The sequence below is a fragment of the Hibiscus syriacus genome, unplaced genomic scaffold (assembly GCF_006381635.1).
Source record: "Hibiscus syriacus cultivar Baekdansim isolate YM2019G1 unplaced genomic scaffold, ASM638163v2 tig00112349_pilon, whole genome shotgun sequence".
Classification (NCBI taxonomy): domain Eukaryota; kingdom Viridiplantae; phylum Streptophyta; class Magnoliopsida; order Malvales; family Malvaceae; genus Hibiscus; species Hibiscus syriacus.
The window spans coordinates 1,118,949-1,139,337 of NW_024063310.1; the positions used below are offsets into that span (position 1 = coordinate 1,118,949).

At 31.8% G+C, this 20,389-nt stretch overlaps 3 protein-coding genes across 3 annotated transcripts; 1 reads left to right on the plus strand and 2 right to left on the minus strand.

Annotated features, from left to right (window-relative positions):
- The first annotated feature begins 11,251 nt into the window (after window positions 1-11,251).
- LOC120178439 (ethylene-responsive transcription factor ERF086-like) lies at window positions 11,252-12,265 on the plus strand. The gene has a single exon (XM_039184282.1). The coding sequence runs from the start codon at window positions 11,337-11,339 to the stop codon at window positions 12,129-12,131; it is 795 nt and encodes a 264-aa protein (XP_039040213.1). The 5' UTR covers window positions 11,252-11,336; the 3' UTR covers window positions 12,132-12,265.
- Window positions 12,266-13,010: 745 nt separating this feature from the next.
- Window positions 13,011-13,666, minus strand: LOC120178423 (the record flags this gene model as incomplete). The annotated part of the gene is made up of 2 exons (XM_039184268.1): window positions 13,011-13,408; window positions 13,519-13,666. Coding segments are annotated over 2 exons (546 nt in total), but the record flags the coding sequence as incomplete, so codon positions are not given.
- Window positions 13,667-17,106: 3,440 nt separating this feature from the next.
- On the minus strand, window positions 17,107-17,700 carry LOC120178424. Its single transcript, XM_039184269.1, has one exon. The coding sequence runs from the start codon at window positions 17,698-17,700 to the stop codon at window positions 17,107-17,109; it is 594 nt and encodes a 197-aa protein (XP_039040200.1).
- Between the last annotated feature and the right edge of the window lie 2,689 nt (window positions 17,701-20,389).

Consider the following 20,389-nt stretch of genomic DNA (forward strand, 5'->3'; position numbering starts at 1 on the left):
GACAAGTCAGACATCTGCCTACTGAGGTAACAAGTTAGACTCGAGATGATTCGACACTAAGCCAACAGTTAAAGATCACGAACCCCTGCTGAGGTAAAAAGATGGACTCGAAACGATTCAACACAAAGCCAACAGTTGAAGATCGCGAACCAGCTCGAAAGATTTATGAAAGTAGGAGATGAAGTAGAAGTTTTTAAGACGATGCAGAACCATGATGCTCGCAGGAGCTAGGCGACTTATAGATGTACCAGATCTTCACTTCCCCAGTGTACCGAGACATTGTCAGTTTTTCGAGAATTGTTCTAGGAACAATTATTTTGGGATCAATTCATTGTTGCATTTGCATCACGCATTTTGCACTCACATTTTTGCATATTTGCATTTGCATGTGCATCTTTTGCATTAGTATATGCACATTGTGCATTACATGGTATATATTGTATCTCAACATTTGCATTAATCACGGTTCCCGAGAGTAATTCGCGGAGAATCTTGTGATAAAGGTTTTAAGGTGAGATGAAGTCACCCCATTCGTACCAAAAAAAGTTTGAGAGCTATGGACGTGATGCTATCACCATCTGAAGATCAAGGTACCTTACTGATAATTGCGGGGCATTGAAGTGCAAAGTTCAGCATCTAATCGATTCAGGTGCATGGACATTTGATGAATGACAGGGCATTATGATGTAAACCGAGAAAAATCATTGCAGCCACTACGAACTTTTGATGCACTCACATATTGTCTTATTTGAACTTGTTTTTCTATTTATGTTTAAATATTTGTAAGTCACTTGACGTTCAAACATTTTAAATAAAATGTTTCCTTCTTAGGAAATTAACAATGAAAACATTTTAATCTTGAAATTCCTTGAATATCATCTTAATTAAAAGCTCTTTAATAATTGAGGTTGCAAATCTTTGACAAATGGCAAGATTGAACCCCAGTAAAACAAAAACCTCTTAATCCTACTCTAGAAATACATCACAATACATACCATTCTCTTGAAGGAACCGATCTAGTTTTCTCCTCGCATGAAGAGGCAATCAAAAGGTTTGGCATTCAGGTATGTGTCAAGAGCAAACAAAATGGGTCATCGGGCACATGAAATAGCAAAGCTGATTAGTTTATACTTCTGTTAATGACGTTCAATGATGATCATGATCTTCTCAGATGGAATAGTCGAGTAGGTGAATCTAATTAGGTTAGTTGCTTGGAAATTGAACTCTAACGATGAGATTTTCTGACCTACAACAAACACCGAGACTACAACAAGCTTAAGAAATGGAATCAGTATACCCAGAATATATATATGAATATATACAATAAAATTGAGCTATTCCGCTAAAGTAATTGGTTATAGAGGAAACTCGAAAGCCCTGGCTTTATGAATAGATTACATTCAAACCATGACAATGATTGGGTACTTGGCAGTTCGGTGTTTGCTCCATTGTGATTGTCAGGTCAAAGACTTTGTGACAACATGAATCCTTCAACTAGCCGAACAAAGGCAATTATAATATAAATGCAATAAAGCTGACTTCAACTAGCCAAACAATGGTAAATTATGTCTAATTTACTAAATAAGGAGTTTTGGTGAACATGGAAAGGGAGTTGAGGAACACATGTTATAGTTAACTTCACACAAGCACTCAGAAATCTCATTTTTAGACCGATATTTCTACACTGACTTTGGTAGAGGAGTCTACGAAGCTTCAAAAAATAGAAGGTTTCAGAGAACTGAAACAAAAAGTGTTAATAAAGAGTCTAATAATTGACTATGCTAGTTGTGCCATTTTGTACGCCTCCGATCAAAATGCCAAGCCAAGAAAGAGGGGCAGACCATGATCTTTATGATGACCAAATCTATGAAACAAACCTTAGAGTTTAGGTAGCTAACCTCGAAACCAACCTTTCAATCTTGATATTTGTTAAAGATTTACAGCTATTAAAGATTAAAAGAACAGTTGATTCTTTTGATATCCAATGAACTCCTATTTATGATTTGTTTCAATTGTGAAACATAGAAGGAAGCAATATTTTTTTTCAAAATTCCTTTTGATATTTTTCAAAATTTTGAAAATTCAAAGGAAGAAAAACATTTTCAAACGAGATAAGTTCTCTAGAAGTATCTTGGAATTCAACGAATATCCCTCCAAAGCACATGATCCAAGCTGGTGCAAGGGAAGATAAATTTTTGGGGTAAAATTTGATGGGGCAAGGAAAACAAATGGTCTCAAGATTGAAGTTTGCAAGAGTACACCCCGGTGAAAATGAAGACAGATTGAATCAGGGATAGACTGAAGACTGTTCATACAACTATTCCCTTATAGATTGAGAAAATATACTTCAACACATACATACATGATACATAAAATTTGCATCTTTGCATCAAACATGCATCACCATATGCAATAAAGACTTTGATTTCCCCTCTTTTGAGGACAAATTCAATAATTCATCAAACAAACGTCATCATGACACCCGAAAACATACAAGGCAATCATAAATACATCATTTCGATCTTTAGGAAATAAAAACTCAGAAATGACCAGATGTCTTCAACCTGAAAGAGAACAAGCAGATTGTCCATCGCCTTTGAGATTGTTTCCCTTGAAACCAATTTTATCTCGCTTGAGAATATTTCTTTCAAACAATTTTCGTCTCACTTGGGACATTTTTTTTCCTTTGAGATGCAAATTTCGAGTTTGTTTCACTTAAAACAAAGTTGATCTCACTTGAGATTGTTTCTTTCAAAACAATTTCGTCTCACTAGAGACATTTTTCTATAAAATACAAATTCTGAAATTGTTTCACTGGAAACAAAATTGATAAACTATGAGAACGTTTCCATGGAAACGAATTTTGTCTCTCTTGAGACATTTTTCCTTCAAACGAGTTTTGTCTCTCTTCAGACAGTTTCCTTTTAAACAAATTTTGTCTCTCTTGAGACAATTTTTGTCTCCCTTAAGACAATTTCTCTTGAAACATAAACTTTGAGAATGTTTCCCTTGAAACAAATTTTGCCTCTCTTAAGATCGTTTTCCTTGAAACGAATTTTTCTCCCTTGAAATGAATTTTGTCTCTCTTGAGACAAATTCCCTTGAAACGAGTTTTATCTCTCTTGAGATAGTTTCCCTTGAAACATATTTTGTCTCCCTTGAGATATTTTCTCTTGAAACATAAACTTTGAGAACGTTTCCCTTGAAACTAATTTTGTCTCTCTTGAGACAGTTTCCCTTGAAACAAATTTTGTTTCTCTTGAGATAGTTTCTCTTGAAACAAATTTTGTCTCTCTTGAGATAGTTTCTCTTGAAATACAAAATCTTTGAATCTGTTCCCTTGAAACAAATTTCATCTCCATTGAGACAGTTTCTCTTGAAACAAAGTTTTGTCTCTCTATAGACAGTTTCCCTTGAAACAAATTTTATCTCACTTGGGATAGTGAAGAAAAAGATTTCAGAAAAGAATTAGTCAACTTTTCAATCTTTGGAAATATGGATCTCAGCGATGATTCGAGGACCTTTAGGGTCAATACCTTGATACTTCAAACACCAAATTACTAATACATGATAATCTTTTACAGGTTTGAAAATCTTCAAAGAGAAGATAAACCGATCAACATTTCTAGTAGAGAATTCATAATGAAGAGATTGTTCAACTGTTTTCTCGATTATATCACAGAAGGAGGTAGATCAGCATCGACATCACGTTTGATTCCATCATAGAAGAGGTGGATCGATATTTTTATTTCGCTCAAATCCATCGTATAAGGATTTGGATCAACATCAACTTTTTGCTTGATTCTATCACAGAGGGAGGTAGATCAGCACGACATCTCGTTCGATTCCATCACAGAAGGAGGTAGATCGACAATTTTATTTCACTCAAATCTATCGCATAAGGAGTTGGATCAACATCAAATTTTTGCTCGATTCTATCACAGAAGGAGGTAGATCACAACGACATCTCGTTCAATTCCATCACATAAGGAGGTGGATAGACATTTTCATTTCGCTCAAATCCATCGCATACGGAGTTGAATCAACATCATCAATATTGCCATTCTTTCTCGATTCCTTCAAATACAGAGTTGGAACAACACCAATACTTGGCTTATCCATCTCATACGTAGTTGGATCAGCAACATCAACATTGTCATTAGCTCGATTCTTCACATATTAAGTTTAATCAGCAACACCTATCAACATAAGAGTGAAAAGTTCAGAATTAAAAGAACTTGGAGCTCAAAGATATCAGATGACCAAGCTGGATGAAAATTGGTGCTTTACGTCTTTGTTCTATTCCTGTTTCACAGCAACGAGCAAAGAGGGGCAGCTGTATTCACCAATTTTTAGCCCCGTACCAGGCCCAAAGTTCAACCCGGATCCAACCCGAAATTGACCCGACCCGGTAGGCCACCGTTTTATTCATCCACCGACAGCCACAATTGCTACCAACCGAATTCCAGCTGGATCCACAACAAAAGCACAACTTTTTCAATTATTTTGAAAAAAAGTAAAAAAAAGAATAAAAAATGTACAAATCAGGCTATATAAACCCGAACAGAAAATGTAATATGGGGGTTCCATTCCCATTCAAAAATCAATAAAAGCAGGAAAAAAGTTCAAAGATTTTTTCTGGTATTTATGTTTTGTTTTATTTTTATTAGATTTAAAAAAAAAACAAAAAAGAGGGAAAAAGGGAAAAAGGGCATTATAACGTTCTGTCGAAACCTCGCCGTGTTTCGAGGGTCGGTTCACCGATCTGAATGGTGATAAGGAGCGTCTCGAGGAGGGGAGCGACATACTGAAATTTAGGCTCGATCCAACGACGGACGGCGGAGCCCATATCCGTGACCACCGCGACGAGACGAACAAGCCTCGAAAATTTGGTGGCCAACGACCACCGGCCGTACTCCTAGAGAGATGAGAAATCCTCTCTCTACTTCTTTTAAAAAACAAAAAATGAAATTATAAAAAAAATAAACGTTTGTTATTTATAGAAGGACTTTAGGGGTAAATTTCGTTTTAAATCCCTGATATTTGCGCGTGTTTTGCATTCTGGTCACCTTTAGGGACCAAAATTGGTATTTTACCTTTCTTCTATGCATGCTTTATATTTTTTGTTTATTCACTGTTTTAGTCCCCAAAAGTTTCCCATGTGTTTACATTTTGGTCACTGGACCTTTCGTTTCTAATTTGTTGTAATTTTATTATTATGTTCTATTTTATTTTAATTAGTCACTGTTAGTTTCTGATATAGCTACCGTTATTTTAATTTTTTCATTTTTGTCACTGTTTATTTCTGATTTAGTTACTAACTTTTATTTTCTTGTATTTTAGTCATTTTATTTTATTTTGAATCAAGCTTTAATTTTTACTTTATTTTAATTTAGCCCCTTTGCATGTTTAATTTTAGTTTGGTGATTTAAAATTTATGCAATTAGGTCTTTGTACTTATTTTATTTTTTATTTTATGTTTTTTTTACTATTATTATTATTTGTTTTTTTAAATTATTTTATTTAAGTTTATTATTTGTTTTGATATGTTATAGATTTATTTCTTAGATTTAGTTTTAAATTAAATTAATATTCGAATCAAGCTTAGAAATTAGGATTTCACACTAGTTTTAATTAGGGAGCAATTCGAGTCGAGTTTTTGTAATAGATGCCCGATTACTCGAATCGACTGTTTGAATTTTAAAATTAATTAATAATTAATATTTTCTAAAAAACTTTAAGTTTAATAACTTAGATTAATTAAATTTTTAATTAGCCCCCTAACTTTAGAAGTTGTCATTTTAGGTCCTTATTCTTTTAAGTCTTTTAGAACTCGGTACTTTAAACCTTAACCTTTTTAGTCCCTGAACTTAGATTAGACTCTTAATATTGACATAATTAAATAGGTTAAATAGAGACTCCATTTTAACTTAGATCTCAAATTAGTCTATTAATTTAGGGGATAATTTGAAGTGACTCTCGCTTAAAAGCTCGAGGGGCCATTTCGGTAATTCGACTCAATAATTAATTAAAATCAAATATGATTAATATTAGAGCCTACATTTTATATTTAAGCCCTTGGGTTCTATAATTTTCATAATTTGTCACTGCAAGTTAGAAAAAGCCTTAATTTACTTTAGATTAATTAGGATTCAATAAAATTTTGTTTGATTGCATTTTATTTTAACTTAAAGCACTGTTCACTCATTTAAGGAATTAATAGTATATATCCCGCAATCATGCTCAGGGGTTGACTATTGGTAACTCCCTAAATAAGTCGACATCCTTTTCAAAACCGCATGTTTTCTAAAAAGCGAGGCAATGTTCGGTTATTAGACATAATAGTTGATCTCTCGTATTTATGCTCGGGGGCGGATGCTATCGGTCTCAATAAACGAATACCCTTTTCAAACTCTGCATCCTTAATGATTTTTAAATTAAATAAAGATCGAACTCAAAATTTCTGATTTTAAATATAGGGTAATCAACTAGGTACCAATTTTTGGGTGCTTGTGGGGGTGGTAATCCTTCCCCACGCGTAACCGACTTTCGAACCTAATTTTGGATTTTCGTAGACCCTAAAACTCAGTATTTTAATAAAAATAAAATGTTTTATTAAAATCACCCGGTTTTTACGGTGTTTCAATCTCACCTTACATGATTGGTGGCGACTCCTCACATTTCGAAAAATCATTTCAAAGAGAAAAACCCCGAGTCGGTATCAGTTTTCTTAATGGTTGGATATATGTTTAGTTTCCTAAGTGACCAAGGTTTGAATCTTTTTCGCCCCAATTTGTTTTCTTTGTTTTCTTTCAACCAGAGGGTGGCACGTGCCATTCTTTGATTGGTGGAAATAAATATATTAAATTAAAATAAAGTTAGTCATCCAGCCGAATGGTGACATGTGGCATGACATGTGACATCATTCGATTGGAGGATTCAATTTATTTTAATTTATTAAAAGTAGGATTAAATTGAGAGAATATGTAAATAGAAGGGACTAAATGTGTGATTATATCAAAATATTTAATTATTGTTAATGACATTTAACTCGGGGTGACCACATCTTAATTAAATAAAAACAAAAGTGACCATATCTTATATTTTTTGAAATCAGTGACCAAAAGTGGACAAAACACAAACATAAGTGATCATAGTGTAGTTAACCCTTTTTTTTAATAATACACCTGATGATATTGAATTATATGTGAATGTACATGCATTTTCATATTATATGGAACTCCAATTTTAAGCACGAAACCAAGGTCAACCTCTATAATCAAATTATTGTTAGTACTTGTAATGAAAAAAGGGTTGTTACCACTTCCCCCTAAGATCTTCAATTTTATGAAAAATTCTAGAATGGATGTCAAATATTGATATCCACCACTAATTTTATAAGGTAAAACTAATAAATGGACATTAACCTATATTAAAATTATATTTTTAGATAATAAACTTTCAAAAGTTATATAATAGACATTAAACATTAGATTTTATTATAAAATAGACACAACACCATTATATATCATTAAGATGATGCGGCATGTAAAATTAATAGAAAATATATTATTTGACCATTTAATTGTAACTAAAATTTTCTTTTAATGTTAATTTTAATTAAAATAATTTTTATTATGTTAGTTAAATTGAAAATAAATGAATATAAATAAATTAAATATTATTTTTTAGTTCATATTATAAATATTGACTTTATATCATACAAATTATTTGATATACTATCAAAAGTTAAGGATTGTTTCAATTATTTTTATTTAAGTTTGAATGTATTTTTCTTATTAATGTGATATTATAATTTTTTTGGATGTATTTTTTTAAAATTGTGTTTAAACTTCTCAAACAAAAGTCAAATGCTTGAATCACATCATTCAATAAAAAATAATTACATCGTTGAAAATTCAATTTTTTGGATATAAAAAATTATAAAATTATAATTTACAAATACAATACGATTAATAAATAATTAGTTATAAAAAATTTGATGAATTATTATTTTTAAATATATAATTTTTTAAATTTTAAAAATAAATTGGTTATATATATATATATTGAAAATTTTCTATTTTGTTTTTAATAAAATCTAAAGTTTAATGTCTATTTTATAACTTTTCAAAATCCAATGACAAGTGAAATCATTTTAATAAATTTAATGACAATTTCTGAATTTTACCGTATTTTAATTAGTGGTGCATATGGGTGCACATCATTAATGATGCACATCGGTGTGTCACTCCTATAGACTCATCCTGCACTTATATACTATCTCGATTATATTTAAAGTCTTAGTTTAAGTCCTTAAATAAAACAAATATCATATAATATATTATTTTTATCTATAAAACTTGAACTTAATTTTTTTAAAAATAATCTGAAATGATTATAAAATGGTATTTATTCAGAACTTTTTACCTATTGACAAGGTACATACATCAGACTCAAAACTTTTAGGGATATCGATATTTATGTTTTTACCACTAAAGTAAGGTGATAGTTAAACTTGAACCTAATAAATTACTTAAAAAGAATGAGGAATTTCTTGCGATAACAAATTCAAAGGTTTTTGGCTTTATATGACGGTGGAAGATTGACATTTCTATTTTGGTGCTTAGTTAAGAGATACAAATAATCCCTTTAACTACTCCCTTTGAAAAAAAAAGAAAACCGACAAATCCAAGAATTAATTTCTAAATCGACTGATTTAATTTTTGCTACATATGTGGATTCACATGTGTTAATCAGCATGCTAATTTGTTTCTTCCTCTTGTTTAAGCTGCGGTTTTTGTTTTTCTGGTTTTTTATTCAATCATAGTTTTATGAGTTCTCGAATTTAATTTTATTCGAATATTTTGAGCTATTTTAGTCATTGAATCAAATGTTCGAGAGACTATCAATCATTTGACAATAAACGTTCATATCCCTGCATACGTGATGCTTAAGTTGATGACTCTTATTTTATGATCAAACTTCATTTGATAAGATATATATTGATATATATAGGCTTAAATATACAAAAGGTGCCCAACGTATGCATTTAGTTCCAGTTTAGTGCCTAACGTTTATTTCGTTCCAGTTTAGTGTCTAACGTTTCATTCCGTAACTCAAATTGGGTCAGGCCGTGACGTACCGTTTAGTTTGGTTGTTAAGTGACAATTGTTACAACTTGGTAATTCTAAAATTTTATTTAAAATTAAAAAATTAAAATTATATATATTTTAAAAAGAGCACAAATTTTGAAATAAACCCAAAACTTAGAAAACCTTCATTTCAACCCATAAATCCAAGCCAGCCACAAGCTTTTGCCGTCAACGAAGCTCCACCAGACCTCCCCTCCCCTCAGCGACCTAAACCCCCATGAAATCTTGACCGATCGACGGTCGATTGGCCGTTGGAATCTCGTGGGATCGCGATTTTCATCCTAGGGTTCGTGGGGTATAAAACGTTGATTCATCATCGATCGATCGTCGATCGATCACGATTTAATGGGGTTTTGATCGCCGAGGGGAGGGGAGGTTGGGTGAAGCTTTGTCGACGGCAAAATCCGGCGACTGGCATGGGTTTAGGGGTTGAAATGAAGATTTTTAAAGTTTTGAGTTTATTTCAAAATTTGTGTTTTCTTTTTAAAAAATATATAGATAATTTTAATTTTTTAATTTTAAATAAAATTTTTAAATTTACTACGTTGTTTACATGTCACTTAACGGCCAAATTAACGTTGTTGATGGTCCGGGCACCTAAATGAGTAACGGAATGAAACATTAGACACCAAACTGAACGAAATAAACGTTAGGTACAAAGCTGGAACAAAAGGTATACGTTGGACCCTTTTTGTATATTTAAGCCATATATATAATGAGGACTTGATCTTTTATATAGTATCATACATATTTTATACGATTAAAGAAAATCATTTAAAATAAAATCAATATGTATCATACCATACCAACAATTTGATAAGGATAGTTAATGATATTAATATTTGTACCCACCAATAATACTATAAAGGTAGGAGAATAGATTATGGAAAATTAACGTATATGGATTAAGTCACAAATCCAAGCTTAATAAAGGGATTAAACAAATCAAAATTTGACCTTATCTTTTATATAGTTATACGGTGGGATAAAGTTTTGGTGTTTTTAATCGATTTTTTTAATAATTTGAGATCATTTGATAGGTTCAGTATTATCAAAACTTAATTGAATAAATCAGCTAATCGAGAAATCGATAGTCCGACCAATGGTACTAAATCAAATATAGAACATTTAAAAAAATTGAGAAAATTAAGCTAAAAACCAATCTCTATAATACCTATATCCTTCTTACTTATAAATCAAAGGATATTAGAACATGTTCGATCTCATATTTTCTTACATATTTTATTAATAATGATATCAATCGAATTAAACTCAATCAATTTTTATATATTTACTTAACTAAATTTGGATCCAAAATTGATGATTTGATTAGTTTGATCACTTTACTCAATTTGAAGTGATTACAAGGTTGTATCTCTTGAGAGTTTTTCTTAATCAATTGACAAAGCACACATTCCTACGTACACAATTTCTTGAATCCAAATCTTCTAAAAAGATGTTACCTTTTGTCAGTAAAATAAGGCTAAAAATAATTATATTTAAACATATTCGAATGAAACCCAAAGTAAAGTACATAAAAATGATAAAGTACACAAATGGTCCCTCTACTCTAACAAATTACTTTATTGAGTCTCTCAACTATTAAAAGTTACAAAAAACCTGACTATTAATTATGTTTCAAATTCGTCATTTTTTGTTAAAATTTTGATGTCAATTTGAGTTTTACTTTAATCTGCTGACTGAGATATGATAAAATTTTGATCTTATAATCTCAAATAATTATCATATCTTAGTCAACATATTAACGTCCAACTTAGACTATCGTTAAACTTTTAATGGAAAAGGACGAGTTTGGAACATAATGAATAGTTGAGTGACCATTTTGTAACTTATAATAATCGAGGGACTCAACAAAGTAAGTCCTATAGTCAAGGGATTATTTTGTAACTTTTTATAGTCAAGGCAGTCAATTAAGTATTATATTATAGTCGGGAGACTATTTGTGTACATCCTAAAAAATGTAAAAGTAAGTGAAAAAGGTAAGCTGTTCTTCCAGGGAATGACAACAGCAAGCAATGACCCTCTTTATAAGACTTCCTTCTACACTTTGAACTCACCACTTCCATCCAAAATACCATATCTCTCTTTTTCTCCCATCTCTACATTCTCACCTGTGCCATATATATATATATATAGAAGACTGGCTCCATTACTAATTTCATGGAGATGTCAACGTCAAAAACTTACGAAGCTATTGAAACCGAATCTGGTTTCGCTTTGCTTCAAAGGAACACCGCCCCATCACAGCCCGGCGAAAGGAGGGGTCGAAGAAAGCAGGCCGATCCGGGGCGGTTTCTAGGCGTCAGACGTAGGCCGTGGGGTCGATACGCGGCGGAAATCCGTGACCCGACGACGAAAGAAAGGCAGTGGCTCGGCACGTTCGACACGGCTCAAGCAGCAGCCCTTGCTTATGATAGAGCTGCACTTTCCATGAAAGGAACACAAGCAAGAACAAACTTCGTATACTCCAACAACACTACTACTGCAGCTGATTTGCATCCCCTTTTGTCTTTTGATGCAATCCAACCCACTATGGAATCTGATAACAACATTAATAGTGCAGATGAAAACAGTTTCTTTTTAAGCGGTGATCGAAGTGGAAACTCTGGTTATTTGTCTTGCATTGTCCCTGATAACTGCTTGAAACCTCCTCAGATACCAACTGGTTCTGTTTCTTCACATGTTCCAAACATCTGCAACTCTTACATGAGCCAAAACCCCATTGAAAACCGGTCGTTTTCTGGTAACTATGCTCAGGGTTCTGTTTGGAGTGGTGATCACATGCAGCAACAAACATCCTGGGAGATGAACTCTAATGAACTCTCGGCTATATTCAACCCTTCCCCATTGGTGGTTGAAGACGATACCAGCAACTACAACAACATGATGATCCAAGAAATCTCTTCAATGGCTCCTTTTAGTGATGTAGCCGACTTCGGGTATTCACTTTTTTGAGTTCTTTTTAAGGCTTTTGCAACTCAACGCATCTATCAGCATGGAAGGTTCAATGTCGTTTTCAGTTTGTCGATGTAATTAAAGTTTTGAATCCTCGTTTTGAGGAATGTTGTCACCTTAACTTTCCCAAAGTTAATGAAAGTTATGTTCGAAAGTGTTGTGTCATGAAGTTGAGAATCAACTTTGAAGTAGAAAGATCAATTCAATGGGGGTAGTATTGCATGATTGTCTGTCTCTTTGGGGCTACCTGCTCAAGGTTTTTTTTCCAACAACCCTAGTTATGTTGAGAATTAAATTTTAATGCTGAGATAAGGCATCTACATTGGTCACACAACAATCTCTGTTTTAATGCTGAGAGAATTAACAAATCTTTTAATTACATGCCTCTTTCTTGATGGGGAGCAGGGAATGGTGCCCACAAAACATGCAAGTCTGAAAGCCGCTGAAAGAACCCTTCTTTCGATAGGGTCTAACCGATTAAGAAGTAAGCGGCATGATGCCGTATACACGGTTACTTCCGGCATCCATGCTAACAAGCCGTCTAACACCTGAAATCATTTTTCATGATTATCGTAAATGAATCATCTCGAAATATCAATGTCTACATTAGGTATCCTAATGGCCACCACTGGATCCATCATCACTATAACTAGTAACCTTCTTAACAGTGCATGACCATACATAGCAGCACATCAGATCATTAGAGCACTGAGTCAACTTCAAGCTTTTGTATTGGCAAAAACAGTTAAAAGCAAAAAAAAAAACAAAAAAACAAAAAGTATTAAAGGCATTCATAACCAATATGTCAAGCATGATTTAGCTTAAAAGAATCAACTCAAAGGAACAAGATTAAGTTTCAACCTTTTTAATGTCAATATCCTATAAATGCTGCACCTTTAGCAGTTTTTCATGATATAGCTTTAGCAGCTGAGATGCTTCCGCTCTACGGCAGTGGTTGATAAAATTGTCAATAAACACACGATCTGAACACTCCAACAATGCCTGCAAGTTAATGCGGTTGATGACACCTTTGGACAACAAATCTAAAGCAAACAGACCCCTAGGAACAATCTTTTTCTCCATGCTCATCTGCACAAGTTGGGTACGTTTCGTAATAACTCTAGACGAAAAACCCATTTTGTTCACAAGGAAATCCATGGTTATCATCAATTTCTCGTCGGAATACCTAATGAACAAGGGATTCCTCCGAAAAGTTTCCAGAAGCTCCTCCTCAGACAAACCAAACTTCTCAAAAACTTCAATCTCCTTTACCATATCTTTTAACTTGATTGGATTTCTAGAAAATGTTGTAGGCTGTGAGCCAAGTGTTAAAGCAATATTACATTCAGCAACTCCATGATCCAGCAAAGTATTGATATTGGCTAACAAACAATAATCGGGAAGTACCCTATAAGGCGCGGTTGGCGTTTCAAAGCTCGAATAATCTTCTCATCGGACTCGAGCAAAGTACTAAGGAAATCATAAGATGGGATTATTGGATTTTCTAAGCTTGAGGACAAAATTCTGGGGTTACAAGACAAGGGGGTGTTTGGTAAACAATTTTTAAGAAGATTTTAGCTTATTTTAGCATAAATAGTTTATTGGTAGTTAAACATTTCATTTTTAGTGTTTGATAAACACTTTTTTAAAAGAATTTATTGTGTTGCGCAAAATAAACTGAAAATTAAAACGTTGAAAAATCCAGCGGTTTGAGAGAGCTTATTGTAAAATAAGATGTTAGATGACATATTTGACCTTATAAGTTTCATAATTACATCCTTGCTATAAAATTTAATCTAATGAAATATTCTTATTCGTTTGTACTTGTTTGGATTTATATCTCTTTCTTGAATATTTATGTAATCTAAATTTATTTTCAATGAATTTTGTGTAAAATGAATTTTATGCAGCGTCTAATGATGAATTAATGAAATTTTATTTTATTATTATATTTTTTTGTTGTATATTCTAAAATATATTTTAGTTAAGAAAATATAGCAAACATGAAAGTGATATTTTATACATGATTAATAATACTTATCAATCTCACAAAATTAATATTTTGTATATATTAAAATTAAAAAATATATTAAATTTTTTAAAAAATATTCACTAATTTCTTAAGAAATTTTAATTCCTTCCCAAAATAATTTTATCAAAATAATTTGATCACAATAAAAACTAAAATATAATATATATATATATATATATATTCACTTAACAATTAAATGTATCATCCCTTATTTATCATTTTACTCATATTAACTATAAATTATCAATTAAATTTTACTAGAATAAACGTTAATTAAATCAATTTCTTAAATCAACTAATCAAATTAGTTGATCAAACACACTACTAGAATCAACTACCAACTATAAATTCTTTGCCAAACACCATCAAAATATAGCAAGGGCAAGGTCAGGGATCGAAACACCTTTAGAGATTAAGAAATCGAGTTTAGGCAAAATGGTTTTTTTAACCTTTGAGGTAATCACCACTGGGCGTCTCATGATGAGGCGGGCGATTTTGGGTTTTGAGAAACCATGGTTCTGGTGAACTTCAATGACCGAGTCGGGTTTTCCTGGGTTTCGAAATGAACATGTTTGGAGGCTCTTAAAGCATATTCTAAGGACAACCCACATTTGTTCTTGCTGTATGATACTGTAAATGAATGCTCATTTGAAGAACTTGACAAGCATCTGAGAATTATCAGAGACTGTGAAATTCCTAAAAGATTGTGAATTTGAGTGGTCCTCCCATGGAGAATTGTTTTGCAGAGAAAGTAAAACATGGGAAAGTGTAATTAAGTTAAAAAAGACAATGGATTTACCAGGTTTTGGGTGGAAAAGAAAATAGATTTCCTCTTTGAAATTTGAATGGAGGCAGCTTCTGGGTATAAAGGAAGAAAACCCCTGCAGTAAACCTTAAAATAAAAAAGAAACAACAATTCTTGTCTATACTACTGTTTTTTTGAAATTAATCATTAATATCCGATCTATTGACCGACTAATCCAGATCGAGTACTGCAGAGGCGAGAACTGTCCTCCAAACTCAGTTTGCTCTATTTGCAAACGTCAGGATTCAAACCCCTGACATTACTTAAGGAACCTAATGCCTCATCCCACTATACTAGCTTATTGGTTGTCTATCCTACTGTTTAGCTTCATTAGAGAAACAAAGCTTATTGAGTTTAGGATTAATTCCTATTCTAGCCCTTATACTATAGTAAAAAATTCATTTAGTCATCTTTTATATAATGTCTAAATTATCTATAACACCTTAACCCACAATTTTTAAAGCACAGTCAAATTCATTATCTTATTCATGTTGTAATAATAATAACATCAATCATATTAAGATTCAATTGATTTTTTACTAGATCGATATGTGTTTAAATATTTTAGGTTTTATTTTGAACCGATTGATTTTAAATCGAGTGAATTTCGAATTTGAGTTCTAATCACTTTGATTCCAATTATTTTAGGTTTGAATGTCAGGATTTTCTAGTTGTATCACTTCATATTCAATAATTCGAGTTCAATTTCACATATTAATGGGTTTAAGTTAGATAATAATAAATTAAAAGTTTATTTGTAATTTTGTTCATGTATTATCAATTTGACCATTAAAATTGTTTGAATTGAATCATATTTACCACATAAATTATTATGATTTAACATGTAAATAACTCATTGTGTTACGGTACACATTGGCATAGTAGTATTCAATCCCTCCTTAAAACCTATTCAAATTACAGACTACAAACTAAATGATTTCAATGATTAAGAAATTGTTATCGGTTGCAGTCTCAAATTTGAACATAGCATATGCTAAGATATGAATGTTTATTGTCAAATGATGAGACTATGACATCTACATCGGCCACGTAATTTCTGCTTTTGACACTGAGAATTAACCAACCTTTTAATTTACAAAGCTCTTTCTTGGGGCATTGGGGGAGCAGGGATGAAACAACCCGTTCCTCGATACATGATCGGCAATTTACTCAACTCTAACCGAGTAAGTACTGAAAAATGTCGGTAAGAGATGATCCATCCACACGGTTACTTACGACTTCCACAACAAGAAGCCATCTAACACCTGAAACCGGTTTTCACAGTAATAGTAAATGATTTATATCCCAAAATAGACGGCTAAGTTCGAGATAGCGGACTTTAAAAATTAAAGAAAGAAAGAAAGCAAGTCACCGGGGTTTAGCCAATTGTTCCATCACTTTAGGCCAAGAATCAGTGCGCAAGATTAGGAAAGCTGAATCCAAGTACATGCAACTTATATTAGTAGGAACATGAGAATATTCTTAAATTATAACTTTCATACGAAGACGACGTTTAATGTCGAATCAGCTGTTCACTACATTCACAGTTCGAAACTGAGATTCTTCGATCAAAATTACCAATCATGCAACCTCCGGACTTCAAGAACATTGTAAAGGTACAAAAAAGAAGGCAATATCAACAGTTAAACGCATAAACCAAAGAAAAGGAAAACTGATTTCACAAGTCACAACAGCTACCTAATGCACAGTCATTTCATTCAGATTATGTATAAGCTCTGCCTGCAATTGAAGCTGAAAGTAAATTTTGCATGCTTGAAAGATTATCAATCAAGAAAAAAGCTACGAGATTGTATCAAAAGCATTCTTACCGAAAACCAAGTATGATTTAGTTAAATGACAGACTAAAATGGAACACGAATAAAATCTGAACCATTAATCTCAATAATCAACATCCTATAAATGCTTCACTTATCACCATCTACTCCCCAATTCTTAGAAAGATCCAACTTTCATGATATAGCTTTAACAGCTAAGGTGCTTCAGCTTTATGGCGGTTGATAAAGTTCTCGAAAAAAACACATGATCAGTAGTGTCCAACAATGTCGCATGTTAATGCACTTGACGACACCTTTGGACAATAATCTTAGAGCAAACAGACCCTCGGAACAATCCTGTTCTCATGCTCCTCTCAGAACCTGGGGACGTTTCACAATAACACTAGACGGAAAGCCCATTTTGTTCACAAGGAAATCCATCATCACCATAGATTTATCCTCAGACACCAACATGAACTTGGGACACCTATGTAAGGCTCCGGAAACGTCCTCCTCGGTCCAACCAAAATTCTTAAAAGCTTCAACCTTGCTCTTGAATGTCGGTTTGCTTATCATACTCATCGCATAGAGTGCTACCATAAACATCCGCTTGGACGGATCAAATCCCATTTCCTTTGCTTCCTCTACCTTAACCTTAAACTTATTTGGACTGGTAACAAATGTTATAGGCATTGAACAAATTGCTGAAGCAATGTTACATTTAGCAACTCCATTATCCAGCAAAGTATTGATATTGGGTGACAAAATATCACAAGGATTGTATCCCATAAGGCGCGGACAGCGTTTCATAGAAAAGAAAACCTTCTCATCGGATTTAAGCAAGGTTCTAAGGAAATTATAAGATGGGATTATTCGATTTTCTAAGCTTGATGAAAAAAAGGATGGGTTATTAGACAAGATATGGGCAAGGCTATGGATTGAAACACCTTTAGACATCAAGAAATCGAGTTTAGGCAAAATGATTTTTTTAATATTTGAGACGAGCTCTGCTGGGTTTCTCTAATGAGTCGGGTGATTTGGGTTTTGAGAACCATGGTTCTCTAGAACTTCAATGACCGAGTCGGGTTTTTCTGGGGACTCGAAATGGACACGTTTGGAGGCTCTTAAAGCAGATTCTAAGGACAACTCACATTTTTTCTTGAGGTATGAAACTATAAATGAGTGCTCGTTTGAAGAACTGGAAACTCATCTGAGAATTATCAGAGACTGAAATTCCTAAAAGATCGTGACTTTGAGAGGTCCTCCCATGGAGAATAGTTTTGCAGAGAAAGTAAAACATGAGAGAGTGTAATCAAGTTAAAAAGATGGGATTTACCTGATTTTGGGCTGAAAAGAAAATAGTTCTCTTCTATGAAATTTGAATGGGGGCAGCTTCTGGGTTTAAAGGAAGAGAACCCCAGCAGTAAGGCTAAAATTATCGGACATTTCAGTTGATTTTGCAGGTCGGGTAAAATTAGATATATGTTAACTCAGGTTGATTTGACATTAATCCAGACCGGGTTCAGGTCAGTTATTTTCAGTTCAGATCGATATCATTCAGGTCAAAAGTTCATGTCCGAAGCATATAAAGATCAGGTTAATTTAGGTTCGGGTGAAATTCAGTCGGATCGTTCGATTGGGTCACATCATTGACAAATAATTCAGGTCGGATGTTTATCGGATACAGATTGAGTTCAGGTCGGGTCGTTTTATTTTTAGGATTAATTATTTTGTCATCTTTCGTGATTGTTGAATTGAAGTTGTAATTGTATATGATTTCGAGTAAATTAAGAGAAAATAAATATCCATGATCAATTTTTAAAAAATATAAATTTAAGACAAAATTGAAGAAATGTAAAATTACAATAAATTTTTAAAATATAAATTAAACAACATACATAGGTAAATGACTAAATCGAAATAAATTTAAAATGTGAAGTTTTTAATTAATATAAAAATGACTAAATTAAACACATTTAAAAAGTTCTGGGTCAGTAACAAAAATATAAATAACAGCAAACAATGAGCCAAATGAAGATATAAATATAAATTTAAGGACTAAATTGAATACATATAAAAGTGAAATATTTAAAATTGAAATAAATTAAAAAACACAAAAAGATTAAATCGAAATAAATGCAAAATGTGAAGAAATGATGAAAAATATAGTAAATTGCAATCATTTAAAAAATTGAAAAAATATAATATATATATATAATATAAGTTTATATATAAACTATAATTATATTATAAACTATATAATTATTATAAGCTATATATATAAATTATGTTTATATGAACTATATATGTAAATTATATATGTATAAACTATAAAAAATATATAGTTTATAAACTATAATTTATATTATATATATATATATATATATATATATATTATTCAAAGTGAGTGGTGAGATAAAGCTTTTTAAAATAAAGATTTTTTTGTATGAAATTTTTTGATTTTATTTGGGAATTTAGAGGGAAATTGAGAAATTTTGAAAATAAAGGGAAATTGAGAATTTAGAGAGAAATTAAAAAATTGGAGGGAAATTGAGAATTTAAATTTTATTTGGAAAGATATTTTGGGTTAATTAGGCTCATGCTCCAAAAAATATATAGTTTATAAACTATAATTTATATTATATATATATATATTATATATATTATTCAAAGTGAGGGGTGAGATAAAGCTTTTTAAAATAAAGATTTTTTGTGAAATTTTTTGATTTTTTGGGAATTATTGAGAAATTTTGAAAATAAGGGAAATTGAGAATTTAGAGAGAAATTAAAATTGGAGGGAAATTGAGAATTTAAATTTTATTTGGAAATATTTTGGGTTAATTAGGCTCATGCTCCTCCAACAATCATCATTTTTCAACTGGTATTTGATTTTTGATTTCTTTCATTTTAGTTATGGTTTAATTGTAAATATCTTCTTGAATTTTCATTCGATGCAATTTAATCATGTATACATTCTAATTACTTTTAATTTCTCTCTCCCTCCCCCTCTCTCTCTCTCTCTATATATATATATATATATATATATATATATAATATATATATATTATAAACACTATGCATAAACTATATAAAGTAATAAATTACATATTTTATAAAACCCTAACCCTAAACCTAAACCCTAATCATAAACCCTAACCTTAACCCTTAACTCTAAACCCTAACCTCTAAACTATATATAACTTATAGTACATGTATATAAACCATGTATAGTATATATAAACTAGATATATATAACCTATATATATATAACTATATAAAGTAAATTACTATATAGTTTATATAATACTAGCATAAACTATATAAAGTAATAAATATATAGTTTATAGAAACTCTAAACCCTAAACTCTAAATTATAATCCTAAACTTTAAACCATAAATACTTAACCATAAACCATAAGCTCTAATATAAAGACCAGATTAATGCATATATTTGCAATAAAAGAGTGGACTTATGTATTGGACCTATGTAAACTAATGTAAATGGACTAGTACTATTGCAAATGGACTTAGGGTTTTTATTACTTATTCATAACAACAAATAAATGGGCTATTAATGTGAATTAACCTAACATGCAATTAAAATACTAATTATGCAAATGAAATTAATACGGCATGTACTACTATT

Excerpts from the sequence above, each read along its gene's own strand:
- LOC120178424 (XM_039184269.1), bottom strand. The coding sequence starts at position 17,700 with ATGTCTAAAGGTGTTTCAATCCATAGCCTTGCCCATATCTTGTCTAAT.
- LOC120178439 (XM_039184282.1), top strand. The coding sequence starts at position 11,337 with ATGGAGATGTCAACGTCAAAAACTTACGAAGCTATTGAAACCGAATCT.